The sequence below is a fragment of the Brachycentrus maculatus genome, unplaced genomic scaffold, assembly GCF_059751285.1.
Source record: "Brachycentrus maculatus isolate JH-2025_06_01 unplaced genomic scaffold, ASM5975128v1 h1tg000099l, whole genome shotgun sequence".
Lineage (NCBI taxonomy): Eukaryota > Metazoa > Arthropoda > Insecta > Trichoptera > Brachycentridae > Brachycentrus > Brachycentrus maculatus.
This window is the reverse complement of record NW_028280853.1, coordinates 705,293-726,856: the sequence shown is the minus strand read 5'-3', so window position 1 is coordinate 726,856 and position 21,564 is coordinate 705,293. Positions and strand designations below refer to the sequence as shown.

The window sequence follows — 21,564 nt, the reverse complement described above, 5'->3', positions numbered from 1 at the left end:
AATTACAAGCATCAAATAAATTCTTTTTATTTCATACTTTATATTTTTAAAATTTAATAAATAGTTTTTGAATGGAAATAATTTAATTTAAATTTTTGTTTTGTATTCCTTTCATTAGTTACAATGTTATTTATACGAAACAAATATTTAGCAGCTATTTTGTGTGAGGTAAAAAATAAATATGGGAACTTTTCAAACAATGTAAGGAATAAGTGGCAACTAGCAACATTGTGATCATTTCGGATTTGCGGATTTTGGTTGACGTTCTGTTGATCTTGTTTTCTTTTATTCGGATTCAATGGCTGTGGTAATATAGCGTGTACTCGCCTATTATTGATTTTATATTCTGAAAAATATATAGGTCACGCCATAATTTTTTTCGGAAAAGTCTTACCGGTGATAGTTTTAATATTTATGACGCATTAATGTCGTAATATTTGTGGTTTTGTTTTTAAGATCATCATCGCCATTAGCCATTGTGGGTGACAGCCAAAAACGTGGTTTTCTTTATTATATACGAGACTACTCGAATAACTAGCGCGGTGTGATTTGCTTCTAGTTTCGACTAATTTTAAGAATTTTTAGAGGTTTGAAACTATTTGAAATTGTCATTTATGTTATTTTTGGCGGGAACGCGATCATTTGCGTAGTGCATGTAAGCTGTCACTTCCTTTGATGGTCCTTCGCTAAATCACAGTATAAACGTTACATTGTCTCTTTTGAGTGAACTTATTTTAACAGTCACGGCCGTTTAAAACTAGGAAAGAAGTAATCGCATCGTTCATTGACGTTTTTTTCAAAACAAATATGGAGGATTTTTTGACAACCTCGTAATTTATACCTAACAGTAATTCAGTTTCACTTTGTTACATCGTGTTATTACTGGAAACAGCTTTTAAGTCGGAATATTTCTCCTGAGATTATGAATTTTGAATGTTTTAAAACTTTGCAATAGATCAAAAATTACTTTATGTTTATCATCATTGCGGGATTGTTAGTTTTTTGCGTGTTTCGGGTCGGTTCACTGTTACGAATTTGCGTTAGTGGAACTGAATGAATAAGTGATTAATAAAATGTGTTTAATTATTTTCTTTTCTCAAAACAATTATATTTCTAGAAATTCAATATTTTAATGTAAGGACTTCATTCAAAACGGTTAAAATATGCTTCTCATTGATTTATTTTTTATGCACTTAAGAAAAAGTATACATGCATACATATTGTTTATTTTTATGAGGTATATCTGTGGATCTTATAATTTTGGACAGACACTCCTCAGTTTTATGTTTTTGTTTTTGCCAGTAATAAGGGACAAATATGTATATTTTATTTATATGGTGAGGTACTTATAACTAGATGATAGGTGGCGTGCGCCATAAACGTTTGTGAAGATTTAAAAATTACCCTCATTAAATTGTTTAATAAGCTATTAAAAAAAAAAGTTAGGTATGGTGCAATTTTTAACAAATTTTTTGTTTTATTTCAGATGCTTTCATAGTTAAACCAGAAAATGGATAAGCGTTATAGCGAGGTGTATAACGTTCAATACAGGGACGATGGCAGCGTGTTGCCGCCGTGCTGTCTGGCGTGTCTGTGCTACGAGGGAGAGAACCGCGCGCGGGCCCGGCGGCGATGCAAGAGCGAAGGGCTCGAGCGCTCCCCGTACGACGTGACGCCCTGCCCGCTAGACTGGCAAAAAAACCGACAATACAACAACATCTACCCGAATTTTCAAGACCACCAGGAACCTAGAAAACTCCCCCAATGCCCTTCTAAACTCCACCCGAAATCACCCAACAAAATAAGAGAAACGAAAATCACCAATTCTCCTATCCGCCACGATAACATAGTCCAATACGGCGTATGCAATATAAACGGCGACAGTTTGAGATCGCCCGGGAAACAAGTATGTTCGAATATAGTGGTTTGCAAGGATTACTATCGCGCCCGCAACTATTGTTGCGACGCCCCGTACACTAATACGTCGCACACCAAATTCATAGAGAACGCTGAGCCTAGGTTATCCGAGATGGGGGAGTTCAAAGACACCCTCGTGCAGATTGTAGAGCCCCGGCCGCACTCTACAGACTTAGTCCAATATAATAAAACCCCCCTGAAGTCCATTCTCGTGAATAACTCTAGGAGGAGTGCCTCCCCCAGTTACTTTAGAAAAACAACCAAGGGTAAGCCGCCCCCCGACTGGAGCGATGTAAACGGGAGGCTGATCGAAGGAAAACGAAGAGTTCGAGCAAGGAGTGAGTCGGAGAAGATGTGCCTAGTATCCAACGACAGGTATGTAGATGTAAATTATAACACAATTAAAATATAACTTTGTTTTAAAATCACTAAAAATATTTTATTATAACTTAAACGATTTTTTTAAAAGTCCATTATTAAATATGTTTCCTATCACTAAGCATCCCTATTCCCTTTTGACTGTAACTGCTAATCAACACGAAAAATAAAGCTACTTGAGATCTACCCAAGCTCTTTTGTCTAATGGCCAAAATATTTTGTATTTTGTTTAGTAGATAGTGTTTTAGTATTAATCAGTCTATAAAAAGAAGCTATTTGCTTCGAAACCGGTAGACAGTACAATTAAGTTATAATAAAAAGTTTATAGTGATTTTAAAACAAAGTTATATTTTAATTATATATATAAATTATAATGTTTAAAAAAACAAATATTTTATCATTACATATTAAAATTTTTACTTCACTTAGCTCTCATGCAAAGTTATTTTTTTTTTTATAGGTGTCTTAAATTTATATAAAAGTTTTATATGTTGAATACTTAATTATATTATTTTTTCATACATCATAAAAGAGCTTAAATTACAGACAGTCCTTGAACATTAAATGTTTGACATATCGCTCACTCCTTTCAAGAACGTCATAAATCAAAAATCGTCAATTATCAGTTGTGCATGTTTTCGGAATGCCCAGAAAATGTACTATATCCCGGCAAAAGAGGCATATTTTCAACTTAATATTTACCCGCTACAGGGCAGAAAATGTTGATTTTGCATTTTGAAGAAAAGGTATTATTTAATTATTTTTTTAAATATACTAAATATTTTTCAAATGGAGAAAAAACTTTCGGGTTTTACCTAAAAAGATCTGTTCCACAGTAAAAAGATCAATAAGTGGCTTGATATTTATTTTTAATACATTGTGTTATATTTTTAAACTTTAAAAACGTTCTCCTGAATAATCTAGTTTTTTGATTTATGACGTTCTTGAAAGGAGTGAGCGATATGTACATTTTGCCATTTTGTACATCCCGCAAACATTGTAAATTATTCAATGTTTTTACAATTAAGAATATGAAATAAGTCTTCATGCATCTTGATATATTTTTACCCTCACGGAATAATGTAATCCTGATGATGAATCTAATGTGTGAAAAGCAATAGAAAAAGACACAGGGTATTATGAAACTCTTTATCGAGAAAAAAAAACGGGCGTGTAATTCAATAATTTCATAATAAACTTATCAAAAAAATACCAGATGCTGATAGATAAATAATTTTATAGTATCATGTTGCTAATATTTAAAATAAATATTTATCACAAAAAAAAAAACAATTTACCACATTTGTTCATTTCAACACTCATACACGTTTTAGGAACAAATTATGTACGAATGTCGAACATCTCTTTTATTACTTTATGATGTTACATACGCTATTAAGATGTCATCAAGGAGGTCCATTGAAGATATTGTATTTTGAATTCTGTGAGACATTGGCTAAATTTGAAATCGTCGTGCAGTGTTAACACACTTCGGATGGGTGATTTTACACTAGCGACGGGATTTGATAATTATGTACAAATAGTTAAGACCTTAACAAAGAGATTGGTTAATAATATTCATATAAAAACATTAAATATGTAATTCCTTCTTTTCTGAATTTGAAATGAGGCCGGCGCAGATGGTAAAAATACCTTTCCTGTCCATAGAGTGTTAAGATAGATGCAGCGAGTGTTATTATCTATCAAAGATGGCTTACCTTATTAGTGATTTTAATTTAGAGAATATTAAATAAATATAAAATATAAAGGGTTCATAGAAAAGTTTGTTTTATTTACTATGCATTTTTGATTTCTATTTTTATTTGTTGGGTAATATATCCAAAATTACACAAGGTTTATTCGGTTGAATTGTACATTTATTTATGTATATGTTAATATGTGACGCGTTTCGTCTTCTTATGACATTATCAAACACTGAGTGAGTGTTTGATAATGTCCTGAGGAGACGAAACGCGTCACATATTAACATATACATAAATAAATGTAGAATTCAACCAAATAAACCTTGTTTAATTTTGGATATATTACCCAACAATCCAATATAGAATTCTACCAACTGTCTACAGTTACAATAAATAAATTCTATTTTTATATTTTTTCCAGTTGTAAATATGGATCTTGCTGTACGTCGGTGCTTAAAAGAGCCCGTGGGAAATCTCCCCCACCTCTATCCATCCACCAATCTCACTCTACCAAAGATTTGGATAGGCATTACTCCCTGTACAACTCCAATCACTGTTCTGATACTCTCAATAACAGGTGTGCACCACTTGTTGAATGCAGGGACATCGGAGTGGTAAGGAATATTGATTCCCATAATATGCTTTTTAATATTCTATTTGTGCACATTACATGCATGAGGCCAAAATATGATCATTTAGAATATATTTTATAACACCTGTGTCATTAAAAACTTTCTTTATTACTAGTCATACAAATATCTGGCAAATTCATAAATTTATATGTTGTATCAAACTTTTATCATTGTTTTTCTCTGTTCAAAACACCTAATACAAAACTATATTGCTTGAAGTCGATATACCATAGGCGATATACGACAGGCGCCGTGGCGTAGTTGGGTAGATGCTCGACTGCAAAACTGGCGTCGCGAGTTCGATTTCCGCCAAGTGCAAAGTAATTTCAAGAAAGATTTATTTTCAATTGGTCTGGGTGTTGGTAATGTAAATTTTTACATTTGCTTTCCCTATCTTTACTATCCTATTAGCAGTCAAGCCTCTTAAAGTAAGGCTTTGTGGGTTATTCCTTAAAAAAATATATACAATTTAAGCAACATTTCTTGATGTAATAATTTTGATCATCACAGGGAGAATGGTCGGTGTTTGATGGAGTGACGGTTGCATCGTCATACAGAAATTCAATTAAGCCGTCTTCTACCAAAAACCAGTCTTCTAAAGGCAAGCAACCGTCTGCCAAGGTCAAGTCCAAACTTCAGGCCATCAAGGCCAAGAAGGCTTCCATGGAGACTTGTTCTACCGGCTCAGAGCTGAGTGATGAGTAAGTATATATATTTTTTTACCAAGTAAAATGAGAATTTGACAGTATGAAGATTGTCTGGAGATTGGATTTATACTCGGTGAAGATTAAATGCCACCTATACAATGCTTGCATTGCTCCTGTTCTCTTAACGAAACTAAACTGTGAAACGTGACACCTTACAAGAATCCAGAGCAGCCGTGTACTTAGCTTTGAGAATAGGTGTCTGGAAAGAATTTTAGGCGTGCGGTGGTTTGACTTAGTGAGGGATAAGGTCTAGGACGCAGCAACTTGGTAACAACTCTTGGTCACAACTGTTAAGAAAAGGCGATTCAGTTGGCTTGGCCATGTACTCCGCATGCCTCCCTAGAGTCTCAATCAAGCTTGCCTCATTTTACAAGGCATCGGGTATGCGCTGCCCCCGAGGACCACTGCTGACAATTTGTCGGCAGTTCTCGTCTGAAATTCGGGTCGCAGATCTGACTTGGGATTATGCAAGGGAGCTGGCAGCCGACAGAAAAGTCTGGAGACAGTTTGCAGACTCCACATGCTCCATATAGGGAGCGGATATGGTTTTAGTAATAATAAAAAAGAATAGATGCCTTTATACCAGTGTACTTTATCATGTGCCACAAGACAAGAATCGTGTACGCGGCTTTTAATTTCACTGGTTGCATGATAAAGCATGTATGTTTTAGTGGCATCTAATTTCTATTGGCACAGTTGATTGGATGTCTCACTATAAAACTTTTGTCTCGTGTTTAATTTTTATCATTTGTAAACAACAGAGCCAAAAAATGGATTTTTAATTTGCGTTTGGAGCACCGTGTTCAGTATTGTTAATTTCACTAATTTATTACATTCAATTTTTTTATGAACCGATTAATGATTCCACTAGAAATGGTATTAGTGACAAGTGTTTCATCTCATAAAAACTATGCTTCAATTTGCCAATTTAATTTTACTAATATACGTTTATCAGACGTATATTTTTCTTCACTGTCTTGTACATACTCCAATACATATTTTCAAATAGCAATATGTATTTAGCAAATAATAATAAAATGTGAACATTCTGAGACACCTGTGCCAAGGTCTAAGTGTGTTTGTGTCTCGTGTTGTGACCCAGATTACAATGTGAAAATACCCGAAAATAACACATACCTCTCTGAAAATAGCACAAAATATAGAATATTTGCAAATATTGTAGGAATGCATAGTATTAAAAAAATATTATTGAATATATAATATTAAATAAAAATACATAGATATACACTTGTATTACATATCAATAATTATGCCTTTTCACTGAAGAGGTCGCCAGATAAATTAAACACCACAATAATCACATACTCACTCCTTTCAAGAACGTCATAAATCAAAAATCGACAATTTTCAGTTGTGCATGTTTTCGGAATGCCCAGAAAATGTACTATATCCCAGCAAAAGAGGCATATTTTTGACTCAATATTTACCCGCTACAGGGCAGAAAATGTTGTTTTTGTATTTTGAAGAAAAGGTATGGTTTAATTTTTTTTTTAATATATTAAATATTTTTCAAATGGAGAAAAAACCTTCAGGTTTTACTTAAAAAGATGGATTGAAAAAAAGTTCAATAAGTGGCTTGATATTTATTTTTAATACATTGTTATATTTTTAAACTTTAAAAATGTTCTCCTGAAAAATCAAGTTTTTTGATTCATGATGTTCTTGAAAGGAGTGAGCGATATGTGAAGAGTACTTGAAACATTTCTTGCATATTTTGCTGCCAAGAAAAAGTTTATTAAAATCTATTGGTGTTTTATAAATTAGTTTATGTAAAATTCTAGTTTGTGGTGCTTTTATAATACACAATGAAAAATTTTACCACAAGGAAAATGAGGGTTGTATAGCTTCAAAATGCTGATCGTAAGCAAACGGTGAAAATTAAAAAGGCCTATTACAAAGATTTGGAGGCTATGATGCTTGTTTATGCAGACTCGTAATGAAAAAGTATATATATTGTAAAAAAATGTTAATTCAAACAATGATAATATGAAATATTCATAAAATTCTGGCCCCTATTACACTGTTTTTATATGAAATTTTCAATATTTACTCAGAAAAACAGTTTGATGAATCATGATTTCAAACAATATTTCACCTGTAACTTGAAATAATATTGCAACATTTTTTTTTATCAATTACACTATCATAAGGAAAATTGTTGACAGGCAAATTATAAAATTTAGCTGGTTACTCGACTTACACTTTTTGGCCCCCCTAATAAGTGTAGGACCAATTGCAGGATTTGATTATCTATTGGGAACCAGGAACTACCCTTTCTGTAATAACTTGCAATGCTAGCTACTGATATTCCTTAATTTTATTTTGCATTTTTCATTGCACCTGATTTAATTTTTTTTCTTGTTTTGCAGTGAATTGAGTGATGCTGAAGATGCTGTGTCCAAGGCGTCGATTGATCGTGATTCCGACATCTCGGTAGAACCGGCTGACCACCAAGAGTGCCTGACGAGTGATTCAGGACCCAGCGTCTCTTCTGTCAGTGATTCCGCTTCCCTGAATGGTCTAACTTCAGCTCTCACAGTCGGCACTGCAATTACACAAGGTGACATAAAAATTCTCATCAATATTTTGCTTCCAGTCAAAAATAGTTGATAAATAATAATCAAGGAGTTTAACCTTTACCATACTGATCATCCAAAAATTATGTGATCGGAAGCGGGGTACTAAAAGACCCCAGTTCATATTTGTATGGAAATCATAGTACGCAGCTCTCAGCAAGTACCAACTTTCGTCTTTTCGAACGCGCAGCCAACCGCTGACTGAGCGAATGCAAAACGATAAGCGAGAAGTCGGAAATTGGATCTAACAAAAGCGGAGAAGTCTAATCGTCTCGCTTTCTCCTTATGGTAATTTATTAGATTGAAAAAATAACATGTCGCTGGCAGACATAAAATTAACGTGCTGATAAATAAGTACGTAGATCTTGGCTGTACCGATTCAAGTGTGCTTTTTATCGAAAATAGTATTTTTAAACATTTAACGATTTAAAACTATAAAAATGAAAAACGTTTTTGTTGAGATTTAAAAAAATATGGAGTAAGTAGCCCAAATCATCCTTGGAGGGCCACTATTAGACTCGCAGAAGGTAAAGCTCCTGGGAGGTCATAATAGACCTAATATGGTCGCAGTGGCACAAGGAATGCAAGATCCATTGACCTCTTATAATAAAAAAAAGAGTAGCTCTAATAATACTAAAGTTATCAAATTAAAATTCATGGGAGATAGGTTAATGTATATAAGTAGATTCTTTATGGAGGTCTCTGCGGGCAGTTTTACTGCATATTTCTATTGTTTGCTTCCTCAGTATGTGTTTGACTGAAATAAAACCTTGTTCTCAGAGAGCGACTGGGTGCAGACGATGCTGCGCCCGTCTCTATTCCCTATGGTGCCACCCTATGTGCGGTTCCGCGCGCACGACGCCGAGCCGGCGCGCGCCCCGGCCGTGGTGGCCCGCCACCTGCGCTGGAAGCTGACCACCATCACGCCCGTGGTGGTGCGCCGCACGCTGCTCGCCTCCGGCTTCCGCCTGCTGCGAAGTGAGTGCGACACCCAGGGAGGTAAAGGCACGCGCACGCACACATCTTTTTTGTTTTTTTTTGTTTGTTGTGTTGGCGGTGGAATTTTGCCATTTCAAACTGATGTGATGAAAATGACTTAATCATTGATTGACGGGAGTTGCAAATGAAGATTTAAAACAATATTTTACTTAACGCATTGTTGTCTGGCGGTTTTGTTCATCAACCCTAACCCTCCAAGTATACTCGATATAAAAAAAACTAATGAACTAATTAATGTTCATGTTGCTTCCCCACAAGGATAGGATGAGAAAATAGAACGCCGCACCAATCTGTCTTTGTGAACAATCTTTGCTCTCTTCTACGGTCATGCATCCTCATATATAAACTCGCCGAATCCTGACCTGACCGCTTTCAGTATTAAAGGTCGTAAGCTCCGCAAATGCCCAGAATTCCATATTCTTCTTTATCTATGTTTGCCAAATCGCGAATATTGCAAACGTTGTGCATATTGACTCATATTTTCCAAAATTTTAATTGAGAAAAACATGTAAAGCAATGACCATAATGTATGCGTTACACCGTAACAACAGTATTCGCTTCTTGCAAATCAGAAAATTCATATTTAAAAAAATAATATGTGGATCGATCTGGATAATCGAAAATCTGGTAAATCGAAGTTGTACTGTACGTGAATAGTCTTTCATCTTACTTTTTTTCTAAAAAGTATCCCTACATTCTGAAACTTATTTAAATTTAAAAAGTATTTTAAATTTTTTCCCTATTCATTATGTATTTTTGAGGGGGGATTCAGATGGATATGATTTGTTTGTCGTGTTTTTCCAATTTTGTTTGAAATGTAAAAAATTTACCGCACACAATAATATTAATACATATTGATTTTACAACATCCAAGTTTATGTAAATCAATAAAATACAACTTATGGTTGTATAATTTCGACTGTTGCTAGCCAAAAAGTCGTGTATTTCAAATGGCTTATTTTCAGTAGATGTTTTTGATGCGCTTTAACATTGTCAAGTAGTCTTAGTACCGTAGAACGGGGCTACTTGAACTTTGATGTGTTACTTGAGCCCAGTACAAAAAAGAGATTTAAATCTGTATTTGGTCTACAATAATGAATGTATCGTGACAATAAGTGTCACCTGTCAGGGAAACAATGAATCATGTCGATGGTTCATTATTGTAGACCAAATAGAGATCTAAATATTTTTTTTTGTACTGGGCTCAAGTAACACATCAAAGTTCAAGTAGCCCCGTTCTACGGTACATATGTTGATTTACTATTTTATAATAACTAGATGGAAGGAAGTCTTGGTAATACGGTAATGTACAATATGTCAGCGTATAAGGCTACCTTACAATGTTATAACGCTTCAAATGCGTCTTCCGAAAAGTAGACATTTGTCACTCGCCATTTTGGCTGGCAATATTCGATATCTGTTATTTTAATTTGGGGATGTCAAATCAATATTGATTAATAATATGGACACTTGAAATTTTTCTTATTGATATAACTCTCTGACTATATATTCTGATTTTGTTGAAGTATTATGATGTTTTTTCTTTATCAATTTTTTTTGTTGAGAATTCTCCCGATAATTATATATTTTTTAATGTAATATGAAAATCAAAGGTGTCAGTTTTATCCTTTATTAGTTATATTGTATCATAATATCCTTCAGATTTAAAATATCGACCCTTTCCTGGCAAAGCATCTTAAACACCATTTAGGTAAATATTGTTTTATTTTAGTAAAAGTTGCTCAAAAGTATTATATGTATGGTCTTTAAAAAAATACACTTTGGAGCTATTCAAAACACTCCAAATTGTACAATCATCCACATATTAAGTTTGCGTAGATTTACTGAAAAAAAATCTTTACTCTAATGATATTTACTATCTTTTGCCTGAAAAGGTTGATATTTCTGGGTATATTGCTTCTTTATTTGCTAAATAGCTGCTGGGAATAAGCCCAATAAATTTCCTGATAGCTGCTTAATTGAGGGTTAAAAAATATCATTTTACATATTATTTTTTAAATTCTTAGAATGTTTGTATGTACATATGTATAATATAAGGTTTTCATATCCTTCAACAAAATGTTTTTATTTTTTACTACAATAGTGTATTAAATAATTTCAAGTTTTCATAATGTTTGTATAAATGTGATGTTTGGAAAGAATAATCATGAGATTTCATACATTAAATTAGTATTTTCACTCCATTTTTCATTTTCATTGTAACAACAATTAGCTCATTTATAGTAGAAAAATGCATAATAACTGAAAATTCATTCTACATTGGATTTTATGTAGACAATTAGTTTCATTAGTGATCTTACTCTTTGATCCACAATTTTCTTAATCATTTGACTAGTAAATCATTCTGTTGATGATATCGTACTTTGGTTTTCACGTGTAACATAGTGTAGCTCATCTTTGTTTTGTTTTAGAAATTGATAAGATATAGTCTTTCTTGTTCACACATAAAAGTTGTTTTGTGTGATTGGGTGAATTGTTTTTCACTTGCTTTATGCTTTTAATGTTGAATCATTGTTGTTAGTATGTACACCTTTAGCACTTATTTATTTTAATATTTTCTTTTATAAAATTTACAAATGTTTTTTTTTTTAATGATAACTAACTCTTTATTATTATGGTTTTTTTCAATCTCAGGTTTATTTTTAAGTTAACCTCGAAGCCCATTAATAATGGAACTATGCAACTATCAATGGCATTTATATTTATTGGCGAAGAGGTCTCGGAAAGTCGGATGGACTATTCTTCCTGTAACTTTACATCAAAGACGGCATTTATGATATCATAAGAAACATGTTTATTCTGTTGGATTCCAATATGTTCTAAAGATTCTAAAAATGTGTTAAATAATTGTGTTTTGTGGTTATCATACTGGAATAAGGAATTTTTCATCATCCGCCTGGTTACAGAGAATAGCATTTAAACATATGTGATTGATAGACAATTGATAGCTGTGGATCAATGCACTGATAATGTGTATTACACATATATTTCCCACATTGAGTCCTTGAGAATATGGACTACCAAGTATTTTATTGATTTATTTGGCATTAGGATTGTGGAATAACATTATGTAAATTTAAAAGAAAAATGTATAAGACCACTTTTGAGTTTACAATGTAAACGTCAGTTCTCAAAACTAGTCATGTTTACATTAACACAATGCTTGCGGGCGGTTTTTTCATCAACCCTGACCCTAATTAGTATATTAATTAGGGTTGTATACTAATCACAAGTAACCGTCAACCCAACACCGATCTGTACTATGTTTTTTGTCTTTCGCGCTCTACCAAAAGTAAGCAAACAGAACCCTTATAAGTGTCTTCTGCTCTCAAACAGTATGTTAAAGGTGTTAAGCGTTTCCCAAAACCAATATATTATTAAAATCAAAAATGGTCTTATACAAGAGTTAAATTTTTTATATTTGAGTATTTTATTACTTGTAATATTTTTGATTCCAAAAAGTGTGATTTTCTTTGTTTGATTTTGCTAGAATCGATGGAATGGATGGGAACTTGGGGTAAGCACATGAAGTCCATCTGCTTCAAGACCCTGAAGGACTCGCAGAAGATGAACCACTTCCCCGGGACCTTCCAGATCGGGCGCAAGGACCGGCTCTGGAGGAACCTGCAGAAGCTCATGTCCAAGTTTGGTATCCGGGAGTTTGGGCTGATGCCCAAGACCTATGTTCTGCCGCACGATCTGAAGGCCCTCAAGCACGATTGGGAGAAATATGCCGCACAGAATGAAAAGTGGATCATCAAACCGGTGAGTTCCAACATGATGTTCTCATTAGATATCACAACCAGGCAAACAAGTTATTTCGGAAACAAATATGGAAGCCTGGAATTACAGGTGGATGTCTTCATTAAAGTCATTAAATCGTTTGATTTACAGTATTATACGCACGGTGTAAAAAGGAGGTGGACATTAAGCGAGCAGCATTTATTTTTTACTCGATTTTGCATAAGGTTGCATAAATTTAGTTACTCCGTATCGAAACTCCGGCTGTGAAATTTTTGTCTCGCAGCATGACGAATCTAAAAATAGATCAATTTCAGCAATGGTACAGAGTGTTATTTTGAAAGCTGTCCCACCGCCTTCCTAGATCTGATTGTGTCATGTGTTATCTTATCGCTGGTAAAAAAAAAATTAAACTCTTAAATTCCAAAAATGGTATTTAAATCGTCAACATTTTCATATTTGAAAAAGACACCCATGATTCTAAATGAAATGGACATTTCTAACGCTAGAATCATGGGTGTCTTTTTCGAATATGAAAATGTTGACGATTAGAAATAATTTTTGGAATAAAGTGTTAATTTTTTTCCATTTTGCGTTGTGGCTTTTGGCATTTAACCAGCGATATATAAATTATTTAACAGATTTTACTTTCAAATTATTTATATTTAAATCACAGTATTTCTAGCATAGTAACCTCAAAAGTCCTGGTAGCCAAAGGGCTAAGTTATCGGATTACAGACATCTCGTTTGGACAGCTTTTATCGAAATTTCTGCGATCGTTATTCTCTATAGACATTTTTTTAATTTATATATTTTTCCTATCAGCCCGCATCGGCCCGGGGGACGGGCATTAAGGTGGTCTCACGCTGGACGCAGATCCCCAAGCGCCGGCCCGTGGTGGTGCAGCGCTACATCTCGCGCCCGTTGCTCATCGACGGCAGCAAGTTTGACATGCGGCTCTACGTGCTGGTCACCTCCGTGCACCCCCTGCGGATATACCTCTACCCCGACGGCCTTGCCAGATTTGCCTCTGGTGAGTTCAATTTGAAATTATTGATCTGGCACTGTATCAATCATTGGTAATACATTGTACGTGTGGAACTTGATTTTCATAAGATCTCTTAATATTTTAACTTATTCACAATTCAGTGGAAACTTGAATTGGTGATATGAGATTAGCTGATGTGCTTTTTAATTGCGTTGTCAAATATCAAAACGGTCTTTGAATTCAACATTCTTTTCATGGCTAGAATGCCGGTACAGACATAGTAGATATATATAGATAGTGTCAGGTTGTGGTCCCGTGGTTAGTGTCGCGGACTCTTGAGTCGGAGTTTCTCGGTTCGAATCAACTCTACCACAATTTGATACCTATTTCTAATAATGAGCCGCTTAGGCTCACAGAAATAGTATGAAAGTGAAGTATTTATGAAAATAATAAAAACACAAATATTTATCTTTTTCTTTTAATTAAAAAAAAAAAAAAAAAAAGATATTAGACCTGGAGATTGGATTAAAGTTCACATGTTGTATAAGTTGTTTACATTAGAATTTTTATTTGTCACATGTTAAAAAAAAAAATATTTTAGTATTTTTGACATCTTAGCATAAATGAAGCAGTATATGTAATGAAGAAGTCTGGGCATTTACAGGGCTTACGACCTATCATAGGGTGGGTGTTACACGTGTGTAAAGTGAAATCACTTTAATGATGTGTAATATTCACCATTCTACCCATGATTGACATCCACGCCACTAAAATTTTAGATGTTCATCTACATCTGTATGTTGAGATGTCAAAAATGTAAGATAACTCCCAAGTGGAGGCACCCAGATTTGTCAACTCAAAATATTGTATTTCATTGTCATTCATTTCACTGTAAAATTAGTAGTTATTTTTTGTGAACACGATAGATGTTATATTTTGGTTTTTATTATCCTTTCAGTGAAATATAGCGACGAGAATAATAGTTTGCACGACCGTTACATGCACTTAACCAATTATTCAATCAATCGTCTATCAAAGAGCTACACGCACAACCAAGATGCCGAGGCGTGCCAAGGACATAAATGGTAAACGTTTTAAAACTTCTAATAATATACTGACTCACAAAACGACCCCATATTCATAGCCTTGTATTAACGACTACAGAGTTCGGCTGTCCAAACTCAAAACACAGTAAGGGACATTTTTTTTGTAGTAGGTTTTTTTTGCATTTATGGACTAAGTAGATTCTACTTAGTCCAAAGATGCAAAAAAACGTACTACAAAAAAAAAAGTCCCTTACTGTGTTTTAAGTTTGGACAGCCGAGTTATTGTGGAATCATTACCAATGCCTTTTCTCGGATTTTTATACTCCACACCAATGTTTCTCAACTGGTTTTGTTTTAAACTATAAATTAAAGATTAAACAATTGTTTTTTATCACTTGAGTATTACATTGTTACGACTAGTTTAGATTGTTACGATTAGTTAAAACTAAAGCAATTATAAGGTTCTGATTTATTCCAAAAAGGTCAATCTTTGTTATCCCCCATTGGACTATATTACACAGCATGATTGATAAATTCTCAAATGTTCCTCTTCTCGTCTTCTTTAAACCCTCATCCGCACCCGGTGGTGCATAGGGCACTGCATCATATAAACGCAGTGTTATCGTTAACAAATGAAGGAGAAGTGATTAGCCTTCCGCTTCAGGTACCAGTCCAGGGTAATATTAAATGTTAGAATAGAAAATCACTTATATTTATTTGACCCCCCCCCCCTTCAGAACGGTAGCCGAGCGTGCTGACCATTACACTACGGAGGCAAACCTCTGAAATGTTACATTAGAAAAAAAATGGGTGTAAGAAAGTCACAGCCGTAAAATGCTTGAGAAACACTGGGACTAAACATCAAGTATGAAAACTAACTGTTTTAAAGTCAAAATCAACTGCCGACATGGGTTATAAATCATGTTATAAAGAGGTCTTGCATAAGTATGAGTGAGAATTCTCTATACTGGTGTACCATAATGATTAGTTGGTGTGCCGCGGAAAAAAGTCTAGTTTTGTGAAAATAACACAATTGCTCCAAATTTTGATTGCCTGTGCTCAGTTAAATAGGCTCGCATTTTGCATTAAACATAATGTGTCAAATATGTTCCATAATATGGTAAATATGCACCTCTGAAATTTCTTAATTTGGTAGTGTACCTTGAATAGAAAAAGTTTGCGGAACACTGCTTTATAACATGATGTTGGTTGGCACTTGATTTTGACAGGCTATATTTTGGAATTTCTATCCCCTCTCATACAAAACAAACAATCACGGGTCATAGTTTATCTTATTATTTTATCAGACGCACTTTCCCTAATTTGTCTTCATCAGGAAGTAAATTCCAACTGTCAATGATTTAATCTTCACTCTCTATTGTAGGACGCTGCAAGCTCTCTTGAGTTACCTCCGCAAGGAGAAAGGAATCGACACTAACAAGTTGTGGAATTCCATGAAGGACCTCGTTATAAAGACAATAATCAGTGGCGAGTCCAGTATTACTTGCCTCACCAAGTCTAATCTCGGCTCGCGATTCAACTGCTACGAGCTATTTGGCATAGACGTACTTTTAGATGAAAATTTAAAACCCTGGCTCTTAGAGGTAAATATGTTTTATTTTTTTTATAATATATTTTTAGGATGTAAAATATATCAGTAGTTCTTAATTGGGACTCATTGGACCGGTACATCTCAACCCAATGGCCTTATTAAGTGAAATTCCCAAATTAAATAAATACTTTTTTTTATTGCGTATGTGTGTGTGTGTGTGTGTGTGTGTGTGTGTGTGTGTGTGTGTGTGTGTGTGTGTGTGTATATCAGCAATTACATTAATGTAGAAATGTACATTAATATATAAATCTTAAAAGTTATTAATCTGTTAACCGGGCGGGACGCATAAATACGTCCAACGCAAACAATATCGGGTACGGGAAGGACATATGAATACGTCCTTGAAAAATATGTTTATTATATTATATATATGGACGTATATTTATCAAACAACAAAGGTATTAGTCATCCATACATGTCTCAACATGGATTTAAGACACGGAGTGAATCAGTATTCGCGCCCGTTACAAGTTGCGTAATTGGATAGCGAACCGCCCGGTTAACAGGTTAATACGAAGAGTCATAAACTTTGTCAAAAACGTCCCAAGGACACAACTTTTAAATTTTGTTTTAGCTTCACATATAATGTTTAAAAATAGTCTGGAATGTATCGAAACACATGTCATAATAGATTTTTAGACACCGCAGTATTCACCTAGTAAAATTGAATTAAAGATGGATTGATATTACCACAAAGTGAATAAATTATTGAGAAGAGTTTATGGTCTAAAGGTGGGGGCTGACCGGAGTCATTTTGTCATAACGTAACACGTTACGATGCGAGCATTCTTATAATCAGTACAGCGAGTCGAGCTGCTCGTCACTTGTTCCGAGTGCTCCATCCCAAGTCGGATGCTCGCATTATGTTACGTTATGTTATGTTACGACAAAATGTGGAAGTCAGTCCCCACCTTAAGAAATATCTTTAATAATATCTCTTGAGCAGATAAAAAAAACATCTTGGAATGAACGTGATATTTTACCAAACTGCCTACTCTACCGGCTTATCTGTGAATGTGACATATTCAATTTATATGTGAATTTTTCAGGTGAATATATCTCCCAGCCTACACAGCGCCTCTCCCTTGGACTTGCATGTGAAGGGGCCCCTGGTCGCCACATTACTCAACATGGCGCAGTTCCATATTCCTGATAAAGTCAATGTCGAGACTCTTACCAAGGACAAGGTAATCTAATTTCACATCTTTGCGATATATCGATATTATAATTTTTATTTGTAAAAAAAATTATTGATATAGGGGTTACATATTGCAATTTTATATTCATGCATTTCTGTTTAATTAAGTCCAAAATTATTTCTTTTCTTTCTCAGGGTCCCTTCTTGCACGATAAACGCCTTTACACGGTGCATCTATCCAAGGAAGAAAAACAGAAGCATACCTATTTCACCGAGATAGATAACAGAATGGATGTAAGTATGAATACTCAATCTCGTACAAGTCAACCTCTTTTTACACAGGGCTTCTATTCCGAAAGGCACCGGTATTAAAAAGTCGGCATAAATGGACACACACATAATGAATACTTCGGCTCTTAAATAGGAGTATTAACGCACTATCTGCGGGAAGGGTAATTTTACCGTTTCACTCGACTGGTGGTGTTGGGCGGGAAGGGTAATTTTGCCTTTTCACTCGACTCATTATAAATTGCGTGTTAAAGTTATTTTTACGCATGACTTTTCATCTCATATCGATTTATACAGTATAGTTAAATGTTACACTTCTTTTCAGAGATGTTTATCTCTATTATGAGCGCGAATCTGCCCGCAGATAGTGTGTTAACAAAATGTCTCCATTTTAACAGGCGCCGTGGCGTAGTTGGGTAGACCTTCGACTGCATAACTGGCGTTGCGATTTCGATTCCTGCGATTGCAAAATGAATTCAAGAAAGGTTTTTTTCAATTGGTCTGGGTGTTTGTGATGTATTTTTCACATTCTCTTCTTACTATCTTACCTGCAGACAAGCATGTAAAATAGACGCTTTGCGGGTTACTCCTATATATAATTTTTTATTTTTATTGAGAGTTTAAAAAGTTAATTTACAACATGAGTGTGTCCAAATACTTCACAAAATCTGGATTATCTCTAATTACAGGAGTTATTTTCATATTATTTTCATCTCATCAATAGATGTCTCTAGTGAAGTTCTGGTGATTTAAGAACAATGTTTCAAAATTGGTTCATATATATATATATATATAGAACTTCCAAGAATTTGAGTACTGTGGTTGTCAATAATGGGTAGAATTGGTGAATGTTACACGTGTGTAAAGTGATCAATTAAACCAGCCTATGACGGTCGTCAGCCCCATATATGCCCAGACTTCCATAATCTTCTTCATCTTTGGTGAGATGTTGAAAAATAATATGAGTTCTAAAGTTATTATTAGCCCTTATGTTATTTTTCTTCTTCGAACCCTTATCTGCACCCCTATGGTGCATATGTCACTGCATCATATTAACGCAGTGTTATCTTGATCTTATCTGAACTTTCATATTCTTCTTCATCTTTGATGAGATGTCAACAAATAATATAAAAAGTTAATCATCAATGTTATTTGCTTTGCAGTATGTAACAGACATCCTCACAAAGCTGACCCCTGATGACGTGCGCCACCTGATCCAGTCGGAGGATGAGTTCACGCAGAGGAACAACTTGGAGAGAATATTCCCCACCGAGGACACCCACCACTACTTGGACTTCTTTGCCGGCCCCAGATACTACAACCGCCTCTTCGATGCCTGGGAACACAAATATGCCAACAACAGAAAAGCCGGTGAGTTTAAATCATAGTCCACCTCCATAGTGTAGTGGTTAGCACGCTAGGCTTGCTGGAGGTCCCCGGTTCGATTCCCAAGAGGGTCAAAACAAATATTAGTGATTTTTCAGTCTCAGATTTATTTAATATCACCCTGGACTGGTACTTGAAGCGGAATTACACGGAATTTTACCGTCCGGCACGTCAGTTAGCGTTTTAAAACGATGATAGGCTTGGATTGGCTTGTACTTTTGTCCATCTTTCTTCGGATCGGTGCTCTTGATCAGTGCGTGAACATGTTGCGCGTAAATTCGATCACGCTAAACTGTAGTCGCTTTCAATATTCAAAACCAGACTGCCGGACGGTAAAATTCCATGTAGTGCACAAACGCCCGAAGGCTGATCACCTTTCCTTCATGTATTTAACGATCAAGATAACACTGCTTCTATATGATGCAGTGCCCTATGCACCATTGGGTGCGGATAAGGGTTAGAAAAAAAAACATAGAGAAAATTAAGTTAATTGCGATTTATCGTATACTGGGCCTTAATTAATTCATATGTGTATACGGTGATGATATATCGCTCACTCCTTTCAAGAACGTCATAAATCAAAAAACTTGATTTTTCAGGAGAACGTTTTTAAAGTTTAAAACTATAACACAATGTATTAGAAATAAATATCAAGCCACTTATTGAACTTTTTACTGTGCAACACATCTTTTTAAGTAAAACCTGAAGGTTTTTTCTCCATTTGAAAAATATTTAATAGATTTTAATAAATAATTAAACAATACCTTTTCTTCAAAATGCAAAAACAAAATTTTCTGCCCTGTAGCCTATAAATATTAAGTATAAACATGCTTCTTTTGCTGGGATATAGTACATTTTTTGGGCATTCCGAAAACATGCACAACTGAAAATAGTCGATTTTTGATTTATGACGTTCTTGAAAGGAGTGAGCGATATGTGAATTCAATACATTGTATAATTGTATATTTCTTTTTACAGGTATCAAGAGATTGCAAGATTTGTGTGAACGGGGATACCACCTCGAGGTTCCACCTACTCCCGCTAAGGTATTTATATATATTTTTTTTAATTACCAACTATGAAGGGAATTTTTGGAATATATCTGGGATGTCTTTGTCTTCTAACATAATTCTCGGTGGGTATGTTATTTAACATATAGCAAAATAGATAAGTAAAGAGTTTTTAAAATTAACTGTTTTATCATAAGAGTTTTTAAAAATAACTGTTATCATAAGATTTTTTTAAAACTAACTGTTTTATCATAAGAGTTTTTCAAAATAACTGTTTTATCATAAGATTTTTTAAAACTAACTGTTTTATCATTAGATTTTTTTAAACTAACTGTTTTATCATAAGAGTTTTTAAAAATAACTGTTTTATCGTAATAGTTTTTAAAAATAACTGTTTTATCATAAGAAGAGTGTTGTATAAATAATTATGTCATCGAAAATTGATAGGGGACCACCAGTGGTCGATACTTTGTTAGTAAAAGGCTGCCTTTGATTTGTTGTCTTTGCATTGAGGACAAGATCTATGTATTTAGTATTTAAAATTGTCCAAAGCAGAGTCTGGTAACTTTACCGACTCGATGTAATAAAATTGTATTACATATCTGCGCAGTGACTTACATAGATGATCCACACATCAAAAAATTCTCTTTATTTTGTAAAAAAAATCCAAAAAATTTGTATCAACATATTTTAAAAATAATAATAATTTTTGATAATTTAGTATTGCCTTTTTTGTGAATTACCATTTCAAGGGTGATTAAATTAAAATAAAATGAAAATCTTGTAGTAACTATACAAATCTTTTTATTTATTTATTGAATGAGAAGATTTATTTGCTTATTTGAAATTTACATGTGCATTATAGCAATGCCAATTACAATGCATTCCTAAAAAAATGTCAAAAGAAGGTTTGTGTAATCATAGTGTGTATACATACTAAAAAAAATAATAAAGCATATGGTACAAAATGAGAAAAAGGTTGCTTAAAAGTAGTCATCTTTAAATGGAATATATTCTCTTCTCTTGGTCCTTAGTAGGCTATTCAACAGCCTAATATTATAACATATGTATGTAATAGTGCTCAAATTTGGAAGAGAAAGGACCTGTTTTTTAGCAGAATCCTCTTTTTTTATACATTATATATATTTATACTACAAAAGATGTAGGGAAAACTTGGATCAAGAAAATTATGTGCAGAAATGTTAAAATTTCTAAAGATAGGGAAATATTTTTTTCTTTTGTGTGTCATAATTATCAAAACCTTGAAATTATAAATAGTCATCGAATCAAAATTGTTGTAATTATGCACATTTTCGTAATACCGCAGCATTACTGTGTATTGCGGTTGTCTTGTGAATTTCTCAATCTAGCAATGGGATTTGTTCTGAGATAATTTTCAGG

The 21,564-nt window shown here is 34.1% G+C and overlaps 1 protein-coding gene across 8 annotated transcripts in view; it reads left to right on the top strand.

Moving 5' to 3' along the window:
* The window catches only part of LOC148310338 (uncharacterized), a 32,782-nt gene that overhangs the window by 671 nt on the left and 10,547 nt on the right, over positions 1 to 21,564 (top strand). For 2 of the 8 annotated variants that reach the window (XM_088258574.1, XM_088258566.1), the window contains exons 1-14: positions 221 to 307; positions 1,487 to 2,292; positions 4,420 to 4,612; positions 5,141 to 5,331; positions 7,728 to 7,918; positions 8,715 to 8,933; positions 12,445 to 12,719; positions 13,521 to 13,728; positions 14,642 to 14,768; positions 16,114 to 16,333; positions 17,391 to 17,528; positions 17,675 to 17,773; positions 18,931 to 19,138; positions 20,132 to 20,199. In XM_088258574.1, coding sequence (XP_088114700.1) covers positions 1,511 to 2,292; positions 4,420 to 4,612; positions 5,141 to 5,331; positions 7,728 to 7,918; positions 8,715 to 8,933; positions 12,445 to 12,719; positions 13,521 to 13,728; positions 14,642 to 14,768; positions 16,114 to 16,333; positions 17,391 to 17,528; positions 17,675 to 17,773; positions 18,931 to 19,138; positions 20,132 to 20,199 — 2,919 coding nt within the window. In that variant the 5' untranslated portion in view covers positions 221 to 307; positions 1,487 to 1,510. Of the gene's footprint in view, positions 1 to 220; positions 588 to 649; positions 848 to 935; positions 1,076 to 1,486; positions 2,293 to 4,419; positions 4,613 to 5,140; positions 5,332 to 7,727; positions 7,919 to 8,714; positions 8,934 to 12,444; positions 12,720 to 13,520; positions 13,729 to 14,641; positions 14,769 to 16,113; positions 16,334 to 17,390; positions 17,529 to 17,674; positions 17,774 to 18,930; positions 19,139 to 20,131; positions 20,200 to 21,564 lie in introns of those variants that run through there. The other 6 variants (XM_088258575.1, XM_088258572.1, XM_088258567.1 and 3 more) reach the window with 6 other exon arrangements.